The sequence below is a fragment of the Anomaloglossus baeobatrachus genome, chromosome 4 (genome assembly GCF_048569485.1).
Source record: "Anomaloglossus baeobatrachus isolate aAnoBae1 chromosome 4, aAnoBae1.hap1, whole genome shotgun sequence".
Lineage (NCBI taxonomy): Eukaryota > Metazoa > Chordata > Amphibia > Anura > Aromobatidae > Anomaloglossus > Anomaloglossus baeobatrachus.
Genome location: NC_134356.1, coordinates 419591145 through 419611444, shown reverse-complemented (window position 1 = coordinate 419611444; position 20300 = coordinate 419591145). Strand labels below are relative to the sequence as shown.

Sequence of the window (20300 nt, the reverse complement as noted above, 5' to 3'; positions counted from 1 at the left end):
TTGGTCCACTCTTCTTCCAGTCTCTTCCACAATTCTTTGACTGTTGTGGGTTTCTTGGCCATAACTTTGTCACCAAGGATTTTCCAGAGGTTTTCTATTGGGTTTAGATCAGGACTCTGGGCTGGCCATTTCATTCAGTGTTTTCTGTTTCAAGGAACTACTTTACCCATTTTGCTGTGTGACAGGGCACATTATCCTGTTGCTGGCTGATTGAGTGATGAATGCAAGTAAGAAACCATGTGTTGTTTTATAAGGTTCTGATACTCACTTGCATTCACTCTGGCATGTAGCTGTACGAGAGGCTCAACTCCTGCAGCAGAAAACATTCCCCAAACCATGACATTTCCTCCACCACCTTTCACTGACTTCTCAGCACACTTTGGGTTCAGTCTTTCCCCAGTTTGTTGACGAACATGTTTCCCATCAGACCCAAATAAATTAAACTTGCTTTCATTACTAAAATGAACTGTGAACCATTTCTCTTCTGTCCACACAACATGCTCCTCATCAAAGGTGGGTCTAGCCTTTTGATCCTTTCTGCTAATCAGAAGTTTGGTCACTGCAGAGTGGCCTTTCAGTCCAAATGCTCTTATACGTTGTGACACTATCACGAGATAGATCCTTACCCTGTTCAGTACTGAATTGGCGGGTAATTCCAGCTACAGTGTCGAACGATTACCCATGGAGATTCTCCATATTATCCTGTCCTCTCTTGCATTTGTCTTTCAAGGGCGACCAGGCTTCTTGGGGAACATGAGTTAGTGATGTTGTACAGATGCAATATTCTCGAAATCACAGACTTGGAACGAACAACTTCTCTTGCTATGGCTGATAGGGTCACCCCTTTGGCCTTCATCTGGACAACCTGCTGCCGGAGGGTTTCAGTCACTTTGGAACAGCACCTCATTTTTGCAAAGTCAGTGTAAACTGGAAAGTCAGGCTGCCAGTTAAATAGGGTTTGTCAGATAATTAAGGAAATTAGCACCAGGTGCCAGATGAACACCAATAACTTGCAGGTATCTGAAAGTCTCCTCTAATTTTGATCAGTGTTCTTTTACATTTATCTCATTTACATTTTTATTATGTGCTTTAGAATAAATTATATTTATGAAATAAGCTTAAAATACTGTTAGTTTACTCATGTTAGGATATAATCACATAGGACTACATAATGACCTTAACATTTAGGAAATTGACATTTTGATTTCCAGTGTAAAGAGACATGCCTAGCTTTCTTCGTACAGTACAGTAGGCTTGAGCTTCTTGATTTATAAACACATCAAAGTTCAGCTCAACTTTGACTTATTCTGTGGTCACAATGAGTTCACTGCCATTAACGAGCAGGGAAACAACGCGCCTGTAAACAATGCAACATTTTACTGAGACCCAATTTCAAAGATTATTTTTAGCCTACCGTAGAGTATTTAAAGGGATTATCCATTACTTGGACAACTCCTTTTTGAACGCTCGAGCTTCTTGAGTAAGGGGTGCTTCACATATAGCGAGATCGCTACCGAAATCGCTGCTACGTCACGGTTTTTGTGACGCAGCAGTGACCTCATTAGCGATCTCGCTGTGTGTGACACTGAGCAGCGATCTGGCCCCTGCTGTGAGATCGCTGCTCGTTACACACAGCCCTGGTTCTTTTTTTATTGTTGCTCTCCCGCGGTGACGCACAAATCGCTGTGTGTGACAGCGACAAAATGAAGCGAGCAGAGAGCAGAAGCTGGCATCTGGCAGCTGCGGTAAGCTGTAACCAGGGTAAACATCGGGTAACCAAGGTGGTTACCCGATATTTACCTTCGTTACCAGCCTCCGCCGCTCTCACGCTGCCAGTGCCGGCTCCTGCTCTCTGCACATGTAGCTGCAGTACACATCGGGTAATTAACCCGATGTGTACTGTAGCTAGGAGAGCAGGGAGCCAGCGCTAAGCAGTGTGCGCGGATCCCTGCTCTCTGCACATGTAGTGACGTTATGATCGCTGCTGCGTCTGCTGTGTTTGACAGCTAAGCAGCGATCATAACAGCGACATACAAGGTCGCTGCTACGTCACAGAAAATGGTGACGTAACAGCAACGTCGTTGTCGCTATGTGTGAACCCAGCCTAACATAAGAAAAGATTATACTCACCTGCCACACCTTATCTCCCAGCCATCACGTGAGCGCTGCAGCCAATCAGTAACAGCCGTCTTTATTATTTCCTTCAGAGCAGACATCATCTCTGATGGAGTAGTGAGGAGCAGCAGTCGATTAGCAAGCACTGATTGACTGCAGCAATAACCCGCCGGGAATAGGAGAGAAGTTAACAGTGCAACAGCGCCACTGCAGGGGGGGTGTATGGGACACCAAATGGATTAAGCAGGTGTTCAACAGTAGTGGACAACTTCTTTAAGTATAGCTGGGTTTACACACTGCAACATCTCAAACGACATCGCTGTAACGTCACCGGTTTTGTGACGCAATAGCGATGTTGTTTGCGATGTTGCAGTGTGTGAAACCTATCAGCGACCCGGCCCATGCTGTGAAGTTGTAATCGCTACAAATCGTTCAGGACCATTCCTAGGTCCTTTGTTTCCCGCTGTGCAGCATGCATCGCTGGAAAGTTTCAGCGTGTGAAAGACTTTGCAGCGACTTTGTTAGCAACTTCCCTTTCAAAAGGCTGCTTATCAACGTCCCCAACAACCAGCTAGGTCGCTCTGCAGGTCCGGATCGCTGTTGCGTTGTTGGCCAGGTTTGCCTGTTTGACAGCTCACCAGCGACTTAGCAGAGACTTAGGGAGGTCGCTGTTACGTCACAAAACCGGTGACGTTACAGCGATGTCCTTTGCGATGTTGAAGTGTGTAAACCCAGCTTAAAAAAAAAAAAGTCCCTTAAGGTATCTTTACGTTGAGCCTAAAATGAGCCAACATTTCAATAAATAAATCACCATGAATACTAAGCCTTTTCTTACAAAACCTTATATTAACGCGCTTCTGCTTTATCCTATGTGGCCTGCATCTTCCATGTTGCTTGTGTACATGGTTATGCTTTTATACTGGTGTAGTTTACCTGACCAAGAAGACAGTCCCTCCCTGAAACGCGTTGTATAAGAGTACCATTAAGAAAGACAAAAAATGCTATTTCCCAACGATTTTTTTTTTTTTCTACAGGAAATGCGCCGACCAACAGGAAACTCCGATTTCTATAGTTGCCTACTGAATTTATCACCGACCTCACGGACAGAGGACGTACAGACTTCAGGGGGTATCGTGCCTCTTGGTATAGAAGGCGTGCCAATGAAACGTTTGTTTGGTTCGGACACAAGTTCCTCTGTGAAGGGACTTTCTTAAGAAGATCTTGTCTACTCTCCTTATTATCGCATGCGGACTTCACAGGAGGGTCCAAGCCTCTTCTCTATTGTCTACTTCGCACGGGGGGCTTAGTCCATTACTGCCATAAATGATAAGCCATTCATTCTATTGCATAAGGCCCCCTTCACACATCCACGTCTCCAGTACGTGTGACATCCATTTTCACACGTACCGGAGCCACGGACACACGTAAACCCATTAAAATCAATGGGCTTGCACGTGTGCATATTTTTCCATGGACAGTGTTGAGCATACGTGTGTCCATGTGCTCCACATGGCGACATTTCAGTTTTTCTCTGGCAGCACGGGTGTCACATGAACCACACACTGATGTGACCTCAGTGTGACACATACCGGAGAAAAAACTGTGTCTGTGAAATAAAATCCTTTTCTATACTCACCTGTCTCCACCGCTGATGTCTCCAGCACTGCTGTCACTTGTTTCCGACCCCCGCTCATTATGCTCATTGCATATGCACTGCACTTCGGACAGAAAGCAGCAGCACCAGACACAGCAGCACCATGGACAGGTAAGTATAGAATTTCATGCTGTCCATGTGCTATGTAGATATCATAAGAATAGCACACTGACAGCACACGTCAAACACACATAGAGACGCGCGCACACATACGCATCTACACCACAGACCGTGCAAAACGCATGTGTTTTGCACGGACGTGTGAAAGGGGCCTAAGAAAATGGAGCTGAATTTGTAATTAACATACCATTAAGAGTCCATTCCAAGTAACGTACCATCTTATGTCTGATATTAAGAACGTATCTGTCAGGGTGGGCAGTGTACACATCTATAGAGTGGTTTTAGACGTGAAAATAAAAAAAACTTTGTAAGCTATTGGAATCTGCTTCTTTCTCAATTCACAGGTAAAGTCTGTCATCAGTTAATACAGATTGTTACATTACTGAGATGGGAAATGATAGTTGGTGCTCATAAGGCTCTATGGAGAATTGTAACTGTGGTTTCAGGAGACTGTGTCTGCCTCTAGCTCCTCCCCCCATAGAAGTTTAAAAGCACCAACCATAATCTATCTCAGTAAGGGGAAAATCTGTCATTACTGGATACAGATTTAATGAAATTGAGAGGGAAAGATCAGTTCAGGAGAAAGAAGCAGATTCCACTGATAAGATTTATCACAAAGATGACATAATTATAATATATTTATTCACTTATATAGCGCCATTAATTTCACTAGGCAGCATGGTGGCTCAGTGGGTAGCACTGCAGTCTTGCAGCACTGGGGTCCTGGGTTCAAATCCCACCAAGGACACCATCTGTAAGGAGTTTGTACGTTCTGCCCGTGTTTGCGTGGGTTTCCTCCGGGTACTCCGGTTTCCTTCCAAAGTCATTCAGATAGGGAATTTAGATTGTGAGTCGAAATGGGGACAGTGTTCCTGATGTATGTAAAGTGCTGCGGCATATGTTAGCGCTATATAAAAATAAAGATTGTTATTTTTTTGACACTTTACATACATCAGCAACACTGTCCCAATCTAAACTCCCTGTCCGTAGGTCTTCGGAGGTGGGATAAAACCCATAACGACGATCGATGACACTTTAAATTCATGTAATCAATGCAGATCACTGAGATGCACTCAGAATGGGATGGCTGGAGCAGTTGTCTATCACCTGCCTCCTTGGAAGGGTTCTCCCCCAACACGGTGACGCACAGAGGGGCACATGGAGAAGTGAACAGAGCACCTGGAGCACGGGAAAGAGCTCATGGAGGAACGCAGGAAACGCATGGAAAAGCGCACGGAAGAGAGCACGGAATAGAACACGGAATGCACGGAAGAGAACACGGAATGCACGGAAGAGAACACGGAATGCACGGAAGAGCGCACGGAAGAGCGCACGGAATGCACGGAAGAGCGCACGGAATGCACGGAAGAGAGCACGGAAGAGAGCACGGAAGAGAGCACGGAAGAGCGCACCGAATGCATAGAAGAGCGCATGGAATGCATGGAAGAGCGCACGGAAGAGAGCACGGAATGCACGGAAGAGAGCACGGAATGCATGGTAGAGCACACGGAAGAGAGCACGGAATGCATGGAAGAGCACACGGAAGAGAGCACGGAATGCATGGAAGAGCACACGGAAGAGAGCACGGAATGCATGGAAGAGCACACGGAAGAGAGCACGGAATGCATGGAAGAGCACACGGAAGAGAGCACGGAATGCATGGAAGAGCGCACGGAAGAGAGCACGGAATGCATGGAAGAGAGCACGGAATGCATGGAAGAGCGCACGGAAGAGAGCACGGAATGCATGGAAGAGCGCACGGCAGAGAGCACGGAATGCATGGAAGAGCGCATGGAAGAGAGCACGGAATGCATGGAAGAGCGCACGGAAGAGAGCACGGAATGCATGGAAGAGCGCACGGAAGAGAGCACGGAATGCATGGAAGAGCACAGAATACATGGAAGAGAGCACGGAATGCATGGAAGAGCGCACTGAAGAGCACGGAATGCATGGAAGAGCGCACGGAAGAGAGCACGGAATGCATGGAAGAGCGCACGGAAGAGAGCACGGAATGCATGGAAGAGCGCACGGAAGAGAGCACGGAATGCATGGAAGAGCACAGAATACATGGAAGAGAGCACGGAATGCATGGAAGAGCGCACTGAAGAGCACGGAATGCATGGAAGAGCACAGAATGCATGGAAGAGCACAGAATACATGGAAGAGAGCACGGAATGCATGGAAGAGCGCACTGAAGAGCACGGAATGCATGGAAGAGCGCACTGAAGAGCACGGAATGCATGGAAGAGCGCACTGAAGAGCACGGAATGCATGGAAGAGCGCGCGGAAGAGAGCACGGAATGCATGGAAGAGAGCACGGAATGCATGGTAGAGCACACGGAAGAGAGCACGGAATGCATGGAAGCGTGCACGGAAGAGAATACGGAATGCATGGAAGAGTGCACGGAAGAGAGCACGGAATGCATGGAAGAGAGCACGGAAGAGAGCACGGAATGTATGGAAGAGCGCACTGAAGAGAGCACGGAATGTATGGAAGAGCGCACTGAAGAGAGCACGGAATCCATGGAAGAGCGCTCGGAAGAGAGCACGGAATGCACACGGAAGAGCACAGAATACATGGAAGAGAGCACGGAAGAGAGCACGGAATGCATGGAAAAGAGCACGGTGCACACGGAAGAACACATGGAGCCCCGGCTGGTGCATAGACCGTCCGCTCAATACTGCGCCTATGGGGACCTCCACCATCCGCGCTGCGGATATGAGATGCGCAGAGAGATTAGGGCTCGGCTCTAACGTCTCCCCTGTACAATGGGTAACACTTGCTTCCGCTTTCTTAGTTCCGTACAACTGGGGGGCGTAGTTGAGCGGCGGACTAACAGGAAGTGGCTGCTGACGTACGTCCTGCCCGGGAAGCAGCCGCCTTCCTGAGGTGCTGGAGAGGTGGGGAGGCTGCGTGTGACGGGTGAGAACACCCCGCTGCCGCTGTATACGACCCTGTTTGGCTCCCGTTCATTGCAATCTCCGGGGAGAGCAGGCGGAACGTCGCCGCGCTGAGGACGAGTTGCCGGTCGGACACGTTGCTGGTGCACAATCACAGTTCCGGCCGAGGAAGAGGATGAGTCGTGGGGAGCGGCGGCTGTAAGACACTACGAGACCTAGCGTGCACGCTGAGCCATGGAGAAGCCGGCCCTGCAGACCGTTTACCAGGCCGTGCAGGCGCTCTACCACGACCCGGACCCCAGCGGAAAGGAGAGGGCATCGCTGTGGCTAGGAGAGCTGCAGAGATCGGTGAGAGGCCTCATGGACGATTCCTGGGGGACAGGGCATCACACGTACAGCATGGAGCAGCCGGATGGAGCAGTCTGCCCTGGCACAGAGGGCACTGGGGACAGCTGGCATGCAGGCACCAACCATATCAGACACCCCCCGGACTGGGCGCACGCCTGTCCCCCCGGACTGGGCGCACGCCTGTCCCCCCGGACTGGGCGCACGCCTGTCCCCCCGGACTGGGCGCACGCCTGTCCCCCCGGACTGGGCGCACGCCTGTCCCCCCGGACTGGGCGCACGCCTGTCCCCCCGGACTGGGCGCACGCCTGTCCCCCCGGACTGGGCGCACGCCTGTCCCCCCGGACTGGGCGCACGCCTGTCCCCCCGGACTGGGCGCACGCCTGTCCCCCCGGACTGGGCGCACGCCTGTCCCCCCGGACTGGGCGCACGCCTGTCCCCCCGGACTGGGCGCACGCCTGTCCCCCCGGACTGGGCGCACGCCTGTCCCCCCGGACTGGGCGCACGCCTGTCCCCCCGGACTGGGCGCACGCCTGTCCCCCCGGACTGGGCGCACGCCTGTCCCCCCGGACTGGGCGCACGCCTGTCCCCCCGGACTGGGCGCACGCCTGTCCCCCCGGACTGGGCGCACGCCTGTCCCCCCGGACTGGGCGCACGCCTGTCCCCCCCGGACTGGGCGCACGCCTGTCCCCCCGGACTGGGCGCACGCCTGTCCCCCCGGACTGGGCGCACGCCTGTCCCCCCGGACTGGGCGCACGCCTGTCCCCCCGGACTGGGCGCACGCCTGTCCCCCCGGACTGGGCGCACGCCTGTCCCCCCGGACTGGGCGCACGCCTGTCCCCCCGGACTGGGCGCACGCCTGTCCCCCCGGACTGGGCGCACGCCTGTCCCCCCGGACTGGGCGCACGCCTGTCCCCCCGGACTGGGCGCACGCCTGTCCCCCCGGACTGGGCGCACGCCTGTCCCCCCGGACTGGGCGCACGCCTGTCCCCCCGGACTGGGCGCACGCCTGTCCCCCACTCGCCCATCATACAGACATGTAAACTGTGATCCTACAGCAGCTATTGAGCCATCACCTTTCTCCTGTAGGTGTCTACAGTCTGCCCATTTGATCCTAGCAGTCTTCTTCCGTTGGCATGCATCACCCATAGGGTGCCACTCGTGTATTTTAATGCCTTCCTCCTCGATGTCTGATCTCTGTCGGCGCTCTATGGACCTGTTGATTCATCTTACACCTGGCTTATATGCCAAAACTGTGAATGATGGTTTTTCCGTCCACACAGACCTCCATGCCAAAGCGGTACAGGATTGGGACGAGGAGATGTAGTGGTGCAGCCTCAGGATATGGGCGGTGCACAGAATATATTATACACTATTTTGATGTTGCTCATGTGCCCTCTATAGTCTTATAGATTCTTCCAGTTTGGATTTATTCTGTTTTTCTTTATTTTCAGCCCAGTCTGCTGAATGGCTCTGGACGTCTACTGCTGATATGCAGGGAACGTTGCCTGATTTTCTTTGCTGTCTCGTTCATAGGTGTATGCTTGGGAGATCTCGGACCAGTTGCTGCAGATTCACCAGGATGTGGAGTCTTGCTACTTTGCAGCACAAACCATGAAAATGAAGATTCAGACCTCTTTTTATGAACTGCCCGCAGACTCCCACGCTTCCCTGCGGGACTCCTTGCTGTCTCATATACAGAACTTGAAGGACATGTCACCGGTCATTGTAACTCAGGTACAGTTGTATGCACTTTACTTCTGTTGACTTCCGGCCAATCTTTTCTACACTTTTTGCACAATATTTTGTCAAACATGATAAAATTCCTATAATCTGTATTGGATCAAACGCCTTCCTTTTTTTAGGTTGTGTTTCCTTTACATCCACTTTGAAAGAACCAAAAATGGCACAGGTATTTGGAAATACTGATTTTTATCTGCCTCCCAGGAATTTTTCTTTTTTACTTACATAGCTCATGGACTCACAGGTCTCCTAGCCCAAATTTACAGCCTCATAGATGGGTCAAAAGACCCACATTCAGTCCCTGCTTTACAGACCATGACCTGAGGCAGTCTGATTGGGGCCTTTTAAAGGGAACCTGTCAGCAGATTTGGGGCCTATAAGATGCGGCCACCACCAGTGGTCTCTTATATACAGCATTCTAACATGCTGTATATAAGAGCCCAGGCTGCTGTTTAGAACGTAAAAATCACTTTATAAGGGCTCTTTTCCATTTGCGTACCGCTTCAAATGTGGGAGCATTGGAGCGATATGCTATGACCCTCTGCTGCGGGTGTCAGCCGAGGGTCATGCGACTGATGCATCACAGGAGCGAAGAAGAGGGAGGAAGCGCTTTATCCCCATCTCCTCCGTTCTATGTCTCTGCGTTCACCACACTGAAGGTCGCATAACATGCGAGTGCTGTGCGATTTTACACACATGTGAACCGAGACTGCAAAACGCAGCATGCTGCGATTGTACTGAGAGCCCAATTCGTTTGTAGAGAAAAAACGGGACAGAGGAAAGTGCTTCATTGATTAACACTGGTGCGAGTGCAATCCAATTTTTTTTATCAGATTGCACTCACACATGAAAATCGCAGGTGGAAAAGAGCCCTACTACTCACCTAAGGGGCGGTGTGGTGCAAACCAGTCGGATGGGTGTCTGTTCTCCGGTCCGGCACCTCCTCTTTCGGACATCTTTGTCCTCCTTTTTCTGAAGCCTGGGTTCATGACGCGTCCTACGTCATGCACATGAGCCGACATTGAGGTCCTGCGCAGGCGCACTACAATACTTTGATCTGCCCTGCTCAGAGCAGATCAAAGTGCGCCTGTACAAGACCTCAATGCTGGCTAGTGTGGATGACGTAGGACGCGTCATGCACCCAGGCTTCATTAGAAGGAGGACAAACATGGCCGAAAGAGGAGGCGTTGATACCGGAGAACGGAGACACCCATCCGACCAGTCTGCACCACACCCACCGTTAGGTAAGTATTATAAAGTGATATGTGTTCTGTACAGCGTCCTGGACTCTTCTATACAGCATGTTAGAATGCTGTATATAAGAGCCCACTGGTGGTGCCGCAGCTTATAGGCCCCAAATCTGGTGACAGGTTCCCTTTAATGTTTATTTCTAATTTTGTATGAACACTTGTTGATTGATTCTGGAAGCTGTAACATCTCATATCAAGTTCTTGGAATCCAAGGCTGAAAGGGTTAATTCATTGTGTAATGAAGCATTCATCACCTTTCTAGGATACTTTGGGTTTCATATCCACCACATTTTAAAGATCTCCTCTTGCTTTAATGTGTCTTGTAAATATTGAGACCTAAAGCTTTTGTGCACATGGTCATACACGAGAACTTGTCATTGAGTGTCAGGTTTACATAGAGACTTGTAAATCTTGGGATTTCTGGATTGCGCCATGATATTGCAGAGATTTTCCTATACAGTACTTCATGAGGTATTATATGCTGCTTATGGGTCCATAAAAGTCTCTCCATGTGGTGGGGTATGATATAGGCATGTAGAAGAGTGCTTACAGTCTCACAGGCTAGGATCTTACGGGTTGGTCACCTTCCAACAGAAATGTGCAAAAATCCATGTAATCAAGTTACTTGGCTGCGGATAGAGGGACCAGACTTGTTCGTCATACACCTATGTAGTCACACTGTGCACAGCACTACTCATCTGCTGGTTACTAGTGCCGTGCACAGTGCGCTTGCCTGCCACTGATGTACATTTTCCTCCTTAGTGGCCATATTTTGGACCAGTGCCATCCTGTGTGGAAACAGCACAAGTGGTGAGCGAGCCCTACCATGTTCAATACTCATAAAGAGCAATTGGTGTTCGGATGGGCACAACTCCAGTGAAATGGAAGTCAATGGAGAATTTGAGTATTTTTCCAGATTTCCCAGAAGAATGCTCGAGTTCCCCATTGACTTCCATTATACTCAGGTAGTCAAGTTGCGCCCATCCGAGTTACGAGTACCAAGCACCCGAGCGTGGTAGTGTTCACTCATCACTAGGCAGCACTTGTGGTACGGGGCCGTTGGAGCTCCAGTGACAATTAGGAAATTCTAGTAACATGGATGTTTGCTACTCAGAAATGTTTTCTATCTCCCAGAGGATTGCTTCCGCCGGATACTGCACAGTATTACACGCAGTATTAGATGTAAGCTTTCATGCACTGTGCAATCAGGAGAGAATGGTGAAGAATGTCCTGATAATATATGGAAACATCTGAGGACGCGCCCTTCTAGATTATTTTTCATGACCAGTAGTGTGAGGACTCCCTTGTAATGGTAGGTTCTGCTGTTTCAGCCACACCCATGACCTTCCGTGTGGTAAAGGATGTAGGAGCTTTGTGCTGGCGCTGCCCCAGGTCACTGCCAGTGCTGCTGTGTGTAGGAATGTTCACAATGGGGCCATCATGGCTTTCATTATCAAATCCCATCCTGAAGCCTCATTACAGGAGCTGTCATCCATTGATTATAGTGCTAGAATCAACTGGAGTAAGAGGAAGACTTATCGGGGTGGTTTTATCAAAGCAATTACCTCACAATTCTGAGGTAAATTGCTTTGAACGGTCAGAAGAATGTGGTGTGACTGAATTGGGCAGCAATTTGGAATTTTCACTCAGTTTCTCTCAGCTCCACCAAACTAGGAAAAGTTAGGATGGGACAACACAGCTTGTCTAATACATACTGCAGAAATCTCACTCCAGTCAGGGACTAGGGTCAGATTTGTGGTGCGGCACACGCCACTCGTCAGACGCTCACGACTCATTAAGAACTGTCACCTAATGAATCAGGAGCATATCTCTTACATGTCTCTCATGAAGACCAGTGAGAAATTCACCCATCTTGATGAATTGGGGCCCGTGTGTATGTACAGGAGTCTTTTTTTGCCATGAAGTGTTATAACAATGGTGCAAAAGATGGCTCCTGTATTGTATTTGTAGTGGAAAAGTAAAGCCGTTCTCCTTGGCAGCCAATTAGTTTTCGTTTTTATGTTTAATGGCCTCTTAAATCGCACGAGCTGTGGGCAGATTTTCCATTTCTGCTTTTGATGCTCATGCAGACATCTGTGCCAATCGGTCATGGCATGGTCGTGGGTCTTGACTGGAGTGTGGCGGCTTCATTTATTTTCATAAAGCTGTCGCTCTCTGGTTGGGAGTGCCGCGGCCAGTCCATGCATTGTGGTCTGAGATCGGACTGAAATCTATGAGTGCCTACATGAGCTCTAAGAAGTTCTGTAAAATCCCTACCATTCGTGATGGAGCTGTGTGGCACATGCCAGGCGACCACATTTACCTGTAAGAGAAGGGAATATATTGGTCTGGGCCATTGCTGCTTTGTTAAGGATATGTTCTGTAACTCTGGTGAAGAAAAGTGCTCTTTACTGTAGCACAGCATCTCTTAAGGGCTGTATACCCAAACAGGCCATGGTTCAGGATTTTCTTGGTACTGGAGAGGTGTAACGATTAGTGTCCTCCATAGCATATCCTGAAATCAGGACCTGTTGGGGGTTCTGGAGATGGGAAATGCCGCTGTACCACAGTAAGTGTTTTTTGAGGCAGGACAATGCCCTATGTGCCAAGCAGGGCACCCAAAAATCTAGTCCTATGTTCTTGAATGAAGCTCATGCCATTGTGATATGAGAACGGAGGGTGATCTGCTCCGAGGAGTAGAGACTGTTCTGACCACCTTTCGGGAGCAATTCCATATTAATACAAATGGTTTTGGAATGAAAAGTACCCCCAGTACACAGACACCTACTGGTTCCCAACACTTTTGCCTGTCTTTATAATTTCTCGATAACGCTCCACATTGCATTTTTGATTGTTAATAAATGAAGCAATGTTTGCTTTTGTCGTTTAGCTGGCTTTAGCAATAGCAGATCTGGCCCTGCAGATGGCTTCTTGGAAAGGCTGTGTGCAGACACTTGTAGAAACGTAAGTACTTTCCTCCGGCTGCCCTTTGTGAACGTATCTGTCCTCCATAATGATGTCCTGTTCCTCACTGAGCCGATGTTTTCTCCAGGTATAGTAATGATGCCTCGTCATTACCCTTCCTCTTGGAGATCCTTACTGTGCTGCCTGAGGAGGTGCATAGCCGATCCCTGCGAATCGGTGCTAATCGTCGCTCTGAGATCATTGAGGACCTGGCATTTTACTCCAGCACTGTGGTTTCTCTTCTGGTATGGAAACTTAGTTCTTTACTATGTTGATGTAGGCGGTGCCCTGTGGGATGCTGATACTAGGTTGAAAAGCACTTCAGATAACCTTTTGCAATTTTCATTTTTTACTAATGTTAATCCCCAAAAACAAATTGTATAACAGACATATTAGGCCGGTTTCACACATCCGGCTTTTCGCCGGTTTGCCGGATTCGGCGCATGCCAGTACAGTGTATACATTATAATGGCAGCGCCGCAACTTCCGGGTCACATGCTCCAGTGACATGACAGCACGTGACTGGCGCTTGTCGTGCTGCCATTGTACTGTATACACTGTACTGGAGTGCGCCGAATCCGGCAAATCGGCGAAAAGCCGGATGTGTGAAACTAGCATTACTTGAAGCTGAATTTGGATCACTTTACTGTGACTGCTTCTATTGTGGGTGAAGCTTTTAAAATACAAGTCTGTCATACGGATTAATCCCATCCTACAAAGTTGTTGTATACCGCTAGCATATGCCTTCCCATAAATCAATGTGGCTCCAAGTAGTGTATCCCCCATACTGATCATAAAGTGATGGCAGCTTTTAGCAATGTGCTGTCAGTTTAGTAGATAGGAATACTCCATTTTTTTTTTCCATGCATTGGAGTGGTGCTTTAAGAATAAGTCCCCTGTCGTATACTCTCCTGCTGGTGGCTTCACCTTTTGCCAAAGCCACTCTAGTGCCATCTTGTTCCCCTTAACTTCTGACTGGCCTGAAGACAGAAGTTATATCACAAGCTCCCAATGCATCTCTGAGAGCCAAAACAAGGCTCTCATAGACTTCTGTTGCGTTGTGGTCTCTGGCGCTCTCCATGAAACACTGGATCTGCCTGCACAAATCGCTGAGCCCTACCAGAGCAGCGGCGATAGATGAAGCCTCCAGAAGATAAGTATATGACCAGGAACAGGGAGCTTAGATTGAAAGCACCACTCCAGCTGTGCTGTGTTTGGCCCTAACTTTCTTATGTGGGGGGGCCTAGACTGTAGTCGTCACTAATGGTTAGCTGCCCATTGCTTTCCTGCTGTTGGGAAACGCCTAGCATTCAGGGCAGAGGATCACAGCAGCTTATATGCAGCAAGACCAACTTGATTATGTAAGAATTCGTCCAGCTGGGATATACGCTTCTAAGCGGAGACTGTTCTTTGCGTGTAGAGTAGGATTGTTCCCCACTAAAATAATTAAGTACCCCTCTGTTTATATCAATGTTGTGTGAAACTTAATTTTATATTGGGTCATTCCGTGTCAAGTGGACCAGTGGTCCCCACTCGACGTTCTCCGATTTTGCTGAAAATTTATAAGGATGTACATGTATGTTTGAAAAGAGGTTCTGTAAATTTTTAGGGCCAGATCTCAAATATATTGGGCACTGTTGACCTTTCACTGGAGGCCCCCCCCAAGCCTGCGGCTTCAGCTAAGAGGATTTTGCAAACTTTGGCACATAGCCATTAGAGTTCTATACTGGCTATGATACTGAAATTTGGCATACTAGCTCAACTTTTGCTGCTAAACGCGATAAAATTATTACCGGCTATGACAAAACAATATTTCGGCCGCAATTTTGTGTCAAAGTAGCTTGCAAAACGCCTCGCATAAAATTTATGCCAAACTTTGCCCATATATAACTCAAGACCAAAAACCAATAGGAACTGGTGCTTTACCCTGTACAACAAACATCTTCATGACTTTGCATTGCTGCAATATCACGGTCAAAGCATATGTATTTGTGGAAATATTCACACCCACATATGATGAAAAACTTAAAAAAAACGAATTTTACCTATTTTTAGGTCAAATTTCCCAAAAAGGGTACCCCTAAAATATATTAATTCTGTTATTTGAAAGAGCACATTTTTCTCTATAAGGATCATTGGGGTTTTTTTTTGGAGTCTCTCCATTTAAGAAAAGAAAAATGCCACTGAACATGGTGTTATTTATTAATACGCAATGAATGCTAACTGCACTATTCAAACCCTTGCGTTGGTCCATGGTGGTTATACCACAACCAATTCACTAAGAATTGGTATTATAATCCTATTAAGAATTGTAATAATGCTGTCTTTCGAGAATTGGCAGCCCCATCGCCTAGGAGCCATGGCCGATAGCCGTGCAAGGCCAGCCGCGGGTGGTCTCTTTATCGCAGGTTCCAAAGCCTGAGGGTGGGTGTCTTTGCCTAGGATCCCAAGCCTAATATTGGGTATCTTTTGTTGGTTCCCAAGCCATAATGTTCAGTCTAAGTAAGTGGTCTGGAATTGTTGCTGAATTTGCAATGAAAGATGAAGGGTCATTTGACACCCTTGTTGCAGTCCACACTTTCTTAACAGTAATTGTGGAGTATCTCAAGACTCTCATCAATGGGATTCATCATATCCACTACTTCAGTGATGGATCTGCAGCCCAGTACAAAAATTTCAAAAATTTTCTCAACTGGTGCCATCACAATGCTGATTTCAATATCAGCGCTGAATGGAATTTTTTTGGTACCAGTCATGGAAAGTCGCCCTGTGATGGGATTGGAGGGACAGCAAAGAGGTTGGCAGCTCGTGCCAGTCTTCAACGCCCAACTGAAAACCAAATACTGACCCCGGTGGATTTATTCAACTTTTGCAACGAGCAACTGCATGGAATCAAGTTTTTTTTTTTGTTCCAAAAGAAAAAATTGACGAAATACGGGTAGTTCAAGAGGAAAGGTTCAAAGATGGACATACAATTGCTGGAACAAGAGAAAATCACCAGTTTGTGCCAATTGAAGACAAAAAGATTCGTATTTCAAGGGTGTTAAATGACCCATCATCTTTCATTGCCCATGTAGATGGATCTGTCAGATCAGAAATGCCTTTTGTGCCAATTGCAAACCTCCAGCCAGGGCAATACATTGCCTGCATTTACGATAGGAACTGGTGGATTGGAAATATTTCTGAAATTTCAGTCGACGACCATGATGCATTAATACATTTTATGCATCCTCATTGACCAGCTAGCTTCTTTCACTGGCCTGTGAGAAATGATACATGCTGGATTCCCGAGCAGTCAATCATTGCAATAATTCCAGCACCAGCAATGGGCCGACAATACAGCTTCTCTGAACCCATTATGTTGCAAATTCAGCAACAATTCCAGACCACTTACTTAGACTGAACATTATGGCTTGGGAACCAACACAAGATACCCAATATTAGGCTTGGGATCCTAGGCAAAGACACCCACCCTCAGGCTTCGGAACCTGCGATAAAGAGACCACCCGCGACTTGCCTTGCACGGCTATCGGCCATGGCTCCTAGGCGATGGGGCTGCCAATTCTCGAAAGACAGCATTATTACAATTCTTAATAGGATTATAATACCAATTCTTAGGGAATTGGTTGTGGTATAACCACCATGGACCAACGCAAGGGTTTGAATAGTGCAGTTACCATTCATTGCGTATTAATAAATAACACCATGTTCAGTGGCATTTTTCTTTTCTTAAATGGAGAGACTCCAAAAAAAACCCCAATGATCCTTGTAGAGAAAAATGTGCTCTTTCAAATGATAACAGAATTAATATATTTTAGGGGTACCCTTTTTGGGAAATTTGACCTAAAAATAGGTAAAATTCGGTGTTTTTAAGTTTTTCATCATATGTGGGTGTGAATATTTCCACAAATACATATGCTTTGACCGTGATATTGCAGCAATGCAAAGTCATGAAGATGTTTGTTGTACAGGGCAAAGCACCAGTTCCTATTGGTTTTTGGTCTTGAGTTATATATGGGCAAAGTTTGGCATAAATTTTATGCGAGGCGTTTTGCAAGCTACTTTGACACAAAATTGCGGCCGAAATATTGTTTTGTCATAGCCTGTAATAATTTTATCGCGTTTAGCAGCAAAAGTTGAGCTAGTATGCCAAATTTCAGCATCATAGCCAGTATAGAACTCTAATGGCTATGTGCCAAAGTTTGCAAAATCCTCTTAGCTGAAGCCGCAGGCTTGGGGGGGGGCCTCCAGTGAAAGGTCAACAGTGCCCAATGTATTTGAGATCTGGCCCTAAAATTTACAGAACCTCTTTTCAAACATACATGTACATCCTTATAAATTTTCAGCAAAATCGGAGAACGTCGAGTGGGGACGATTTTTAAAACTGGTCCACTTGACACGGAATGACCCTATTTCTTTCTTGTCTTTACCAGTAACTATTACTTGGGCTCAATACACACTATTGAGCACAGCTTATTAGATATTTGGTGCTGCTTCTATTGGGATCGGTGCATGATGACTGTTTCCTTTTCCTTTTTCTCCTCTTTAGATGAACTGCGTAGAAAAGTCTGCTGGCAATGAAAAAATGCTGATAAAAACCTTCAAATGTTTGGGCAGCTGGTTTAATTTGGGGGTCCTAGACAGCAATTTCATGGCAAACAATCGGCTCTTGCTGCTCCTCTTCCAGGTCCTGGTAAGCCATGGTGCAGGCCATTGATTGCATGGGGTTGTCGAGTTTTGTGTGAAGACCCTCCTCACTTTTGTTTTGAGCTTCCGCTTGATGTCTGCCAGGAAAGCTCCTGACATGCACTATCGATGGAAGGCTGGCCTATGTCTTTACAGTGAGTTACGGTGCCCTTAGGCTTCCATTGTAAGCAGTGCACAGTGCTGAATACATAATGTGCAACTCTCCTTTCCAGATTAGCGGCATGGAGTCTAATTAAGTTCTCAAAGCAAAATTGAAAAGCATTGTACCTGCAAATACCCATAGTAAAGCTGTTCCTCCTCTTCAGAATCAGTGGGGAGCAGAGGTGGTGGGGTGAGACCTCCCTGCTGTCTGCCCTCACTTTTTGTCTGGCAGTGCTGCTTGTTCGGGAGTGCGTGTTGGCTGCAGTCCAATCCTGAGATAGTATAACTAGACCTGAGGTGTCACAGCCCTAAGAGCTCAAAAAGAGGAGTGGGAACGCACAGCCAAACAAAGTAATAATAATGAAAACGTGAGGGTGCACTGTCTGCTGCAAAGCAAGGCACAAGAGAAAGGAAGCAGGCAACGGCACTCACAAATAATGCATAGCATGTAGAAAATACCAATATTTTATTGAAAAAACACTTATTAAAACCACTTAAAAAGTACATCACAAGACACCAATGTAATACCATTAGATATGGAAATAGCCCCAGCCTGAAAATCATCCAACAAGGCCTGTGGCCTTCAGGACATATTAGGCAATATCCATCACTTTCTAAACAATTAGAGGCTGGAAAGGAATGATAAAGGACAAGCCTACCATCAGACAATATCATTTACCATGGTATACACAAAACCGACAGGTGTCCGGTAGACCCCCCCCCCCCCCCCCCCAACAATGCTTTAAGGGTATGTATATATACCCTATCATTGTTGGATGATTTTCAGGCTGGGGCTATTTCCATATCTAATGGTATTACATTGGTGTCCTGTGATGTACTTTTTAAGTGGTTTTAATAAGTGTTTTTTCAATAAAATATTGGTATTTTCTACCTTATATGCTATGCATTATTTGTGAGTTGAGTGCCGTTGTCTGCTTCCTAAGAGCCACTGCTTGAGTACACTAGAGCGCGGCTGCACCAAGGATCAGAGACTGCGCCAAGGAGCACCACACGCTGCTCCGGCCGAGCACGAGCCTGTACTGAGACGCAGGGTATGCTGGGAGCGAGGCCTTGCTCTCATCAATCTCCGTATTCTGCCAGAACACAGCGGAATATAAAATCCACACACAACCGTGGTACAAATGGGGAACGGGGTAGAGGTGGTAGTTCAGAAAATAGTAAAACATATAAAATTGTTGAAGCTATTTGATGCAATAAAATCCTAAATTACTTTTTCACTGACCCCATTTGGCCTCTGTTGGACAAATGGAGTCTTAGGGATATGTGTGGTGTATACGTCGGGTGCTTTTCCCAGCATATGGAGGAAGTGTATGGCTAGGACATGATGAGAGCTTGCTATGTTACTATTTACTGGCTGCTGATTTTGTTTCACAGCATGTTATGTTGACCCTTGTGTCGTACTGACAAGTTGTGTACTTCACAGCTCTTATTGTGATGGCCGTGACCCGACAATATGAAGTTTCATGTTTTACTGTAGCTTGTACTCTTGACCACATTGAGGTGTCTTGTCTTTGCAGCAACAGGACCAGACCCCTTCCAATCTTCATGAAGCTGCTTCTGATTGTGTCTGTTCTGCTCTCTACGCTATTGAAAATGTTGAGATCCACCTGAACCTGGGAAGGCAGCTCTTCCAGGGAGTGCTCACACTTGAACCAGCATATCACATGGCGGTGGCCCGAGAGGACATGGACAAGTAAGATACAGAATACAGTAACAGGCTGGGTGTTGACTTGGTGAAGGAGTAATGTAAAGGTGACTTATATATAAAATAACAATCCGTGTACATTACAAATGTGATAACCCACCATTTTCTGAGCTCACTTCTAGCCTGGCATCTGTGCACGTCTGGCCGCTCCGCACAGGGACGTTTACTGCCCGTGTTGTGTCGCTCCTATGCCTTTCCATGAGAAGTTGCCATTTCTCCTTTTCAGAGAGATTATTGCTTCTCAGAGGAAAATGACAGTCGTGACATGATTGCTGGCATATCCAAGTCTAGCTGCTATGGACAACGCTTCCCAATATCACAGTTTGGACCAGTAGTGTGCTGTAATGAACACTAAAAGATGGAAAAGAATTTTATCATGGTTGTCACCTATGAGTTGGTACCTCAGAATCCAAAAGTAATTGTCACTTTGCCAGTGCTCAGTCACATTAGATGAATTTGCTACAGTCTAAATGTGAGACACAGAATCGCAGCCTTTCCTTATTGTAAGAATGCCCACATCAGTAAGGGTGTGTTCACACTGTCACCTGTGTGTCTTCAGTTACCTGCACACAGCAGGACACTGTGAAGGAGCCCTAATAAGAGTTTTTGCACTGAAAGGGAATCTGTTCGCAGG

At 47.2% G+C, this 20300-nt stretch overlaps 1 protein-coding gene across 2 annotated transcripts in view; it reads left to right on the top strand.

The window, feature by feature from the left end:
- Positions 1 to 6745: 6745 nt before the first annotated feature.
- Positions 6746 to 20300, top strand: part of TNPO3 (transportin 3) — a 110964-nt gene continuing 97409 nt past the window's right edge. For both annotated transcript variants that reach the window (XM_075345392.1, XM_075345391.1), the window contains exons 1-6: positions 6746 to 7138; positions 8672 to 8872; positions 13019 to 13092; positions 13181 to 13337; positions 17642 to 17785; positions 19479 to 19654. In XM_075345392.1, the coding sequence (XP_075201507.1) occupies positions 7025 to 7138; positions 8672 to 8872; positions 13019 to 13092; positions 13181 to 13337; positions 17642 to 17785; positions 19479 to 19654 (866 nt within the window). In that variant the 5' untranslated portion in view covers positions 6746 to 7024. The remainder of the gene's footprint in view (positions 7139 to 8671; positions 8873 to 13018; positions 13093 to 13180; positions 13338 to 17641; positions 17786 to 19478; positions 19655 to 20300) is intronic.